The following is an 8,896-nucleotide window of genomic DNA, read 5'->3' on the forward strand; positions in this document are numbered from 1 at the left end:
ATATACTAAAAGCCATTGGATCGTATACTTTTTTTTTTTTTTTTTTTGCATTACACGGGCCTCTCACTGTTGTGGCCTCTCCCGTTGTGGAGCACAGGCTCCGGACGCGCAGGCTCAGCGGCCATGGCTCACAGGCCCAGCCGCTCTGAGGCATGTGGGATCCTCCCGGACCGGGGCACGAACCCGTGTCCCCTGCATTGGCAGGTGGACTCTCAACCACTGCGCCACCAGGGAAGCCCTGAATCGTATACTTTAAGGAGGTGAATTATATGGTCTATGAATTATATCTCTATAAAGCTGTTAGTTAAAAAAGAAAAGAAACAAAGATTCCTCAGTGACCTCCACCCTTCCCTCTGCCTCAGAATGCTGGTAACTTCTTCACTTGATGGGGAAGCGCAGCCGTGCCTGGACGTGCTCGCAGCGGGCAGGCTTCATGCTCAGCCCGTAGATAGGGGTTAGGTCCACTTTCACACCTGGTGGCACGCTGAACTCCAGCTGCTGCAGCAAGATGGCCAGGAAGAGGAAGATCTCCCACTTGGCCAGGACCTCCCCTATGCACCGGCGCTTGCCCATACCGAAGAGCATCACTTTCTCACTCAAGGTCTTGCTGATGGTGGTGTCATGGGCAGTGAGGAATCTCTCCGGCCGGAACTCAGATGGGTCCCCCCACAGCTTCCTGCGAGATGAACAGAGGAAGTGGTATCTCTGGGCTGGGGAGGCCCTTCGGGAAAGGCCTGGGCGGGGGACATCTGTGTTAGAATAGATCTAGAGCAATGAAAGGAGAGTGGGGAAAGGAGCCAAACTGTATTTTGATGTTTATTTCTTTTACATAGCTCTCTCTAAAATCACCAGCCTTGAAAATAGTGCTTTTTAATATTAATTTTTTATCTTAAAGAAATAATACTTTAACTAAAAGAAATTAAAAGAAGGAACACATGTCCGTCTCTATCCTACTCAATATACAAGGGGAATCAACCGTCCATCCTGGTTTATGCTTATTGTTTTGGAGTACTTATTTACAGCATCCTTTTTCACACGCAGAAGTGCCCTAGTTTGGATGGTAAATTATAGATCCTCCAGCCTATAAAGTGAGATTTTCCAAAGAAGTCCCTAAGCCATTCACATCAGAATCGCCTGAGATACTCCATCTTACCTACCGAAGAGGAATCTCGGGGGACTGGGCACCAAAATCTAAAACCAACTTCCTTGTGAATGCACTAAAGTTTGAGAAAAATGGACCTAAATTTTGTCCCTTAGAGCAGGCTGCAGAACCATCGAGGCACCATTCCCTTATTGTATAACCAGTTCCTAGGGGGACAAACAGCCTTCCTGACTGTTGAACTTCACACATTTTTCGGGGGGGATATGTACTCACGGGTCATGATTGACCTGCCGCTGGTTTATGAAGACACAGCGTTCCTTGGGGATGTAGAAGCCGTTCAGTGTTGTGTCCCTTATTGTGCTAAGGAGGGAAGAGGGTTCTGTCAGTCTCAGGGGCTGGAAAACTGGGGTGTGTCTCTGGAAGGTTGTTTTTTTTCTTTTTAACAATTAAAAAAAAAGTTGACTATAGTTAATTTACAATGTTGTGTTAGTTTCAGATGTACAGCAAAGTGATTCAGCCATATATATACCTATATATTCTTTTCCAGGTTTTTTCCATTATAGGTTATTACAAGATATTGAATATAGTTCCCTGTGCTCTACAGTAGGTTTTTGTTGTTTATCTTTTTTATATATAGTAGTTATGTATATATTAATCCCAAACTCCTAATTTATACCCCCCCCAGAGATTCTTGCTCCTCCACCCCACTCCAATAGCCTGTCCACCATGGTTTCTATACCATACACTATGAGGGAATATCAGGAGCAAGGAAGGGTTGAAATTATTCATCCCCTTTCTCAGACCCTGTTCTTCAACAAATGTTTACTAAACTTTTCTCTGTACCCATCTGTGCCCTTGGCCATTCCCTGGAGCCAAGAAGCAGGCAGTCTGGGCCCGTCCTGGGGAGTTCCCAGCTTGGCTGAGACATCAGGCCTCTTCCTCTGGGTATAACTAGACCAAAATATGGGCTGAAGTAAGTGTTCACTAATTCTCCTGACATTGTTAAAATCCCAGGACCTAATCAAGGACCAATGGCTGTAAGTCCTACAAAATATCAGAATGAAGTTATGCCAGCTGGATGAATCAAGAAAGCCTTCTAGGGGAGGGGAAGTTTGTGTCAGAATAAGGTAAGATAGGATTCTGGTAGCCAGAGAAGAATGTAGACCTTCCAAGCAGAAGGTCCAGCATAAGCAAAATTGGAGGCTGGCTGGTTCATGCTTGTAAGGGATGGTGAGGCCAGCCTGGTGGGGTTGAGGGTACCTGTAGGGAGGGAATGTGAGCAGAGGTGAATGAGTGCTGAGGTCAGAAGTGTGGTTTTTCTCCTGAGAGCCGGGTACTTTGATCATGTTTGGACTGGATGGGGGCAGAGTAGAGGCCAAGGTCTGTGAGGAATCTGGTGTCATGGCAAGGAAGGAGATGCTGAGGTCTGACCAGGGCCAGGGCTGAGAAGCTGGGGAGAAAACATGGCAATGATTTCAGAGGTGGGAGGGCAGAATAGGCAGGCCTCACCTGTGGGGGATGGTGAAGGGGACGAAGGAGGAGTGTCGGAAGGTCTCCAGGATGAAGGCCTCCAAATAAGGCAGCTGGGATCTGTCGGAGAGCCGGGGCCTCCGTGCCCTGCCAATCACTGTGTCTGCAGAACACAGAGGACGGACAAGGCTTAGGGGTTGTCCTGACTGCTCCATGGCATCTGCATCCCCAATCATACCAGGTGTCACTCTATGTGGTACTATGTCTTTTTACAGGTCTGAGACCCACTGACCCCCCAGTATCCTCTAGGCAAGGGTGGGCACCATTGTATGCCCAGGGCTTGTACTTAGTAGGTACATAACAGCTATATGTAGATTGAACAGATGACCTGGGACCCTAAGGCTTCTCTCCACCAGAGGGTTAGGGGACACTACATACCCAGCTCCTCCTGGATCTTCCTCTGTATCTCAGGATTTGTCACAAGGTACAGAAGGCTCCAGAAGATGGCTGTTGTGATCGGATCAAACCCTGGGCAGCATGGGGCAAGGTGAGGAAGAAAGGAAGACAGGAACAAGACGGCAGCATTTACCAAGCACCCACCATGTATGTACCAGACATTGTCTTTCTCTGCCTCCTTTTCCCCCAAAGCCCCTCACCCTGAATTTTCTAAGGGCAGAGGTGGAGTCACCTCAGCACAAACTTGAGTCACTGCTTTCATGATTAGTTGCTGAATTACAAGGGCCTAGACTTACAGCCCAGAGAAGCCTTTACTGTTTAGTTGGGGAAACTGAGGCCCAGAGGAGGAGAGGGACTTGGCTGAGTTTTCACTGGGAGTTGGTGGTACAGCCTGGGCTCAAATCTTGAGCCTGGGCCTGGTCTCTGTGTCCTGCACCATCTGACATGTAGTTGGTGAGTTATCTGATGGACCCGGGGCTGGGCAACAGCAGGCACTGAGGGATGGAGGGGCAGGGGTCTGGCTCCTACCGGCTGCAAAGATGTCGTTGACAAGGTTGACAGTCTTCTTCTGGGGCATGAGGCCTCCACTAGCTCTGGAGTTATCCTCGTAGTGCTTGAACAGGGCACCTACGATGTCCTGGACTCTGTTCTGAGGGGGCACAAGCTTAGGAGCACCCCAGCACTTCTGGGGTAGAAGTATGGACCTTGCCCCATCCCATCTGACACCGTCTGCTGGCCTCTGGGCAGTGGGTTGAGCTCACGACAGGAGCTGGTAGTAGCCCAAGGTAGGGCTTAAAGTATCATTTCATGCCCCATTGACCCTTCCTCCCAATAACCCCAGGGGTCCAATATCAGAGAAGGAGGTTGGGGTGAGTACAGGGAAGTAAAGTGACACCCGAGCTGGGAATTAGTCTCTGTCAGAGTTCAGTTTCCTGCAGAACAAAAGCCTTCTCATGATAACAGCACCCCACATTACAGGGCTCTGCCAGGGCCCCATTCTCGACCTTATCTCTCTGGGGCTTTGAGCAGCCCTGAAAGGGAGGCTACAGGCATGAAGAAACTGAGGCCAGAGAGGGAGAGGGATTGGCTCCAGGTCACACAGGTGATCTGAGAGGTCCCAGAGCCTTCCTAGGCCTTGGCTGCACACCAGGTGTGTGGGTACCTTGGAGCTGGGTAAGAGGGGCCACACACAGACTCTTGGGTGCCCTCACACCACCCATACCCTGGGCTCACCTTGTCAAAGTCCTGATAGTGCTCCTGGACCATTTTCCACAGGAACTGCATGAACCTCTGGTTGAAGCTCTTGTACTTTTGCAGAGCAGGGTTGGGCAGGTATTTAAGGATGGGGAAGAAGTCCACGGGGCTCCCGGAGGAGGCAGTCTCCACGAAATCATGGGTGCTCCTCACAAGGCTGACCATCTCCTCACTGCTCTGGGGAAAGTGCTGCCCAAAGCACATGGCACCAATGACCTTGGCCACTGACACCACCACGTGGTCATAGGGATCAAAGCGCCCAGGTCCCTCCATCAGCTCCTGGAACTTGATGATGAGGGCCTCAGCCTCCTTGCACACATGCATCTCCAGGTAGCAGGAGGACGAGGAAGCCGGGTCTGAGGCAACGGAGAAGGAGTTGAGAGCATTCTGGGCCAGACGTCGCCGGGCAGCCCACACTGGTCCAGAGTCTGCGTTGAAGGTCATACTCTGGCCATCAGCGACTAAGGTGAAGCTGTAGAGGTCAGGCCGGCCCTTGAAGTCATCACCCTGCCGCACCAGGGCCTGCCGGATGGTGTCCAGGCCGCTGAGCACCAGCACGGGTGTGCAGCCAATGCGGATCTGCAGCACGTCTCCATAGCGCTGGCTCAGCCGCGACAGGGCCAAGTGTGGGGTCTTCCCCAAGGTCAGCACATGCCCGATCAGGGGCCAGCTCCAGGGCCCTGGTGGACTCTTCAGGCCTTTAGGGACCCGAGGCTGCCAGGCCCTGACCACCCAGAATACCAGGCAGAAGGTGGCTGAGGCCAGGAGAAGCTCTGTGGCTGAGAAGGGAGTGGCCTGGGACAATGCCATTTGTACCAACTACAGGGGAAGAGAACGGAGGAGCCAGACTGAGGGACGAGATAGAGCCACTCATTCATTCATTTACTCAGTCAATAAGCACTTGTACATGTTCTGTGCTTGGCTCCCAGCTGGACACCAGAAAGACTAAGTTGCATTCACTAAATTACATGGATCCTTCATCCCAGGAGCTCACCCATGGTGTATCACAGAATCTGAGCACTGGAAAAGAGCCCTGAGATACCCAACTTGAGCGTCTGAAATCCCAGCCCTGGCCATCCCCTCTGCCCATCACCTGTTACCAATTCTGAGGCTGAAGTGATCACTTCAAAATGGAGAAGCACTCTTGTGGACCCCAGTGCAGGGTGTATGCTGGGCATTGTACCACGGGGACCCTTCCTGCTGATACCTCCTCATACTCTGGGAACAGGGAGCTCTCCCCGCTAGCAACACTGATGGGATCAAGGTCTCAGGGCTGATGCAAATGGCTTCTGATGCCCCCTTCCCCAGGGCATTCTTTATCAAGACCAACCAGGACACCTCCTCCAAGGACAAGTCCCCATTCTCTCAGAGTCTTTTTTTTTTTTTTTGGCTGCGCGGCACAGCATGTGGGAATCTTAGTTCCCAAACCAGGGATCAAACCCGTGCCCCCTGCAGTGGAGGTGTGGAGTCCTAACCACTGGACCACCAGGGAAGTTCACCCCCCTGCCCCATCCTCTCACAGTCTGGAAGGCTGAGGTTGGGCTGCAGCCAGGGCCAGGGCTGCCCTCATGCCAGGTGGGGGGCCCTACCCATCTCTTCAATCCAGTCACACTAAGGGTCCTTAGAGGTGGCCCAGTCCAAGCTTCTCATTTAAAAATGAGGAAACCGAAGTCTGGAGCTGGGCAGCAAGAACTAGAACTCAGGACTTCTCTGGTGGCACAGTGGTTAAGAATCCACCTGCCATTTCAGGGGACACAGGTTTGAGCCCTCGTCCAGAAAGATCTCACATGCCGCAGAGCAACTAAGCCCATGCGCCACAACTACTGAGCCTGCGCTCTAGAGCCCGTGAGCCATAACTACTGAGCCCACGTGCAACAACTACTGAAGCCCGAGTGCCTAGAGCCTGTGCTCCACAACAAGAGAAGCCCCTGCTCGCCGCAACTAGAGAAAACCCATGTTCAGCAATGAAGACCCAATGCAACCAAAAAAAAAAAAAAAAAGAAGAACCAGAACTCAGGCTTCCCACACCTAACCCAGTGTTCTCCCATATCCTTCCATCTCCACTGGTTCCCAGGATATATGATGGGGGATCCCAAGGGCTAAGAAATGAGCCCAAGAAAGGTACCTGTAGAGGCAGGTGCTTGAGATCAGCAGGATTGCGGGAGCTGATACAGAGCTTCTGGCTCCGGGTGAGTGGCCTTTTGTAACTACCACCCCAATCAGGTTGGCCTTGCTGTCCTGGTCACCTGATATCAAAGTCACCAAAAAAAGTTGAAAGGATCAGCTCTTGGCCTTGAGCCATGATCCCTCAGCTCCACCTACTTCCCAGGGCCCAGGGGCAGCTCTTCTGGGGATAGGTGCTATGTCCCTGGGGAGGAATGTCCAGCTCCTTTCAGGGTCCAGAGTTGGGAGGTAATGCTTATTTCTCTCAAGGGCAATGCAGGGTGCTGGGAGTGAAAGTTCTCTGGGCTAGTCCAACCTACTTTCCCATTGTACCCATGAGGAGGGACCCTGCCTGGGGGCACTTAGTCCAGGCTAATCAGTGGGGGAGACTCACTGCTCCTCTCCAGAAAGGTGTCCTGTAATACCCCTCCAACAACCTGTGAAACCAGATAAGAAATAGGTATGTTCTGACCACCTCTGAATTTCAGCCCGGGTCCTTAATCTGAAAACAAGAAATGATGAGGATCCTATATTCTAAAGAGAGGCTCCCTCAGCCTCCTCCCTCTTGGTGAGAGATGGTAAAAGTGAATGAAGAAAATTCATGCTGTGGGGGCATGGCAACTGGCTTGGAATCTTCAAAGTGGTCAATGTCATTAAGAAAGAAGAAAAAAAAGAAAGACAAGGGTCTTTCCTAGAGCAAAGAGACTAAAGGGACAATCAAATGCCAAAAATGTGTGAAGGTTGATTGGGCCCTGGATCTAAAAAACTTTTTTTAAAGCTACAAAAGACATTTTTGGGACAACTGAAGATACATGAACAAGGACTGGAGATTAGATGATATTATGGAATCAATGTTAATTTTTTTAGATATGAGCCTAACATCATGATTATGTGGGAGAATATTTCAGGAAATATTCTTAGGAGATTAATGTTCTTAGGAGATGAATGCTGTAGTGCTTAGGGGATGAAGTATCATGATTTCTGCAACTTATTTTTAAATGATTCTGTTTTAAAAAATGTACGTCTATCTGCGCATCTCTATAGAGAGAGTAGATATGACAGACGTCAGCTATATAAGAACCTACGTGAAGGTACGTGGGTGTCCATTGTGTGAAAGGGAGCTTTGAAGTGGAGGGCTGGCTGTTGTTTGGTAAGGAGTCCCATGATGCTTCTCTCCTCCCTCATCTCACAAAGCCAAGTGAAGGAGCTCCAGGAGACCCAAACCTTAAGAGTGGGATATCTTCAAGAAGGGAACTCCTCAGCTGTGAGTCCAGATGGGTTGGACCATGGTGAGGGAGACTGTGGCATTCGTGTATTTATCACAAACTTATGCTTATGGGCCCCATGCTTATGGGCCGGCGTTGTTATAAGAGCTTTATATCTATCAACAAAAAACATTCTCAGTAATCCTATGGGATGGAAATTAATACTATTCTCATATTACAATATGAGGGGTAACGGAGGCACAAAAAGTTATGTAATTTGTTGTAGGTCACATAGCAATGTGTTAGAGTTGGGCTCAAACCTTCAGAAGATTGTGCTCCAGACCACTATGTGCACCTGCTTGACACGTGTCCCTGGATCTGGGGGAAATGTGTGGACATATGGAGGCAGAGCAGAGTAGCCTGTCATGGCAGGGGCAGCAGAGGGCAGCCTGCACAGCCCAATGGGTGCCTTACTAGGATGTGAGTCTCCGAAGGGCCAATGGACATGCTGAAGGGAACTGGACTTGAACCGCATGGATAAGACCTGGCTACAGAGGAGTGGGAAACCCTGCAATGACAGGTTATAGGGGGTACCCTGCGGGAACTAGCTGAGGGGTGGGCAAGAGGTCAGCCAGAGTCCAGCAGCTATGTTAGGAACTGTGTGATGTGGAGGGCACATTGGGGCTCAAAGGTACTCGATGAAAAGCTGGCAGTGGAACGTCTGCTACATACAAGGGCATTTGGAGCTAAGAGAGAAGATAAACAGCACCAGCCAAATAAAGAGATTGGTTCCTGGAACTTCCCTGGTGGCACAGTGGTTAAGAATCCAAGCATTTGGGTTTTAGCACTGAGTCTGAGACATCCAAACAAAGGGCTTGGGGCCAGGAGGAAAGTGTTTGCCCACAATTCAGATAATGAGAGGGAGAGACAGAGACAGAGAGAGGGAAAGTGGGAGTTAAACTGTAAAAGAAGAGGTACAAAAACACCTTGATGAACTTGAGAAACTGGAACAATAGTTGGGGTGTTGCTGGGGATTCCCAGAAAAAAACAACAACCAACCATCAAACAAAGAAACAATGGAGAGAGTCTGGAAACAGCGGTCGTGGCCTGGATCCTTTACCCCAATGATGGTGGCAGTCCACAGTGAGACCTTGCCCCCAGTCAACAGAAAATTAAAGCAGATAAAGCTATCTTTGGGACTTCCCTGGTGGTACAGTGGTTAAGAATCCACCTGCCAATGCAGGGG

The 8,896-nt window shown here is 50.1% G+C and overlaps 1 protein-coding gene across 1 annotated transcript; it reads right to left on the bottom strand.

Annotated features, from left to right (window-relative positions):
• Positions 1-378: 378 nt before the first annotated feature.
• Positions 379-5,092, bottom strand: LOC132487468 (cytochrome P450 1A2). Its single transcript, XM_060095156.1, has 6 exons — positions 4,262-5,092; positions 3,557-3,677; positions 3,011-3,100; positions 2,612-2,735; positions 1,376-1,462; positions 379-676 (listed from the first exon to the last, which is right to left on the bottom strand). Exons 1-6 carry the CDS (start codon positions 5,090-5,092, stop codon positions 379-381), a joined length of 1,551 nt encoding a protein of 516 aa, XP_059951139.1.
• Positions 5,093-8,896: the final 3,804 nt, after the last annotated feature.

This window comes from Mesoplodon densirostris, chromosome 4 (assembly GCF_025265405.1).
Source record: "Mesoplodon densirostris isolate mMesDen1 chromosome 4, mMesDen1 primary haplotype, whole genome shotgun sequence".
Taxonomy (NCBI): Eukaryota; Metazoa; Chordata; class Mammalia; order Artiodactyla; family Ziphiidae; genus Mesoplodon; species Mesoplodon densirostris.

What these genes read in the sequence shown, in the direction of transcription:
- LOC132487468 (XM_060095156.1), bottom strand. Translation starts at nt 5,092, where the DNA reads ATGGCATTGTCCCAGGCCACTCCCTTCTCAGCCACAGAGCTTCTCCTG. An exon ending in ACTATCAGGACTTTGACAAG is followed by an intron (nt 3,678 to 4,261) that starts GTGAGCCCAGGG and finishes GTGCCCCCTCAG; the next exon opens with AACAGAGTCCAGGACATCGT. An exon ending in GAAGATCCAGGAGGAGCTGG is followed by an intron (nt 2,736 to 3,010) that starts GTATGTAGTGTC and finishes TGTGTTCTGCAG; the next exon opens with ACACAGTGATTGGCAGGGCA.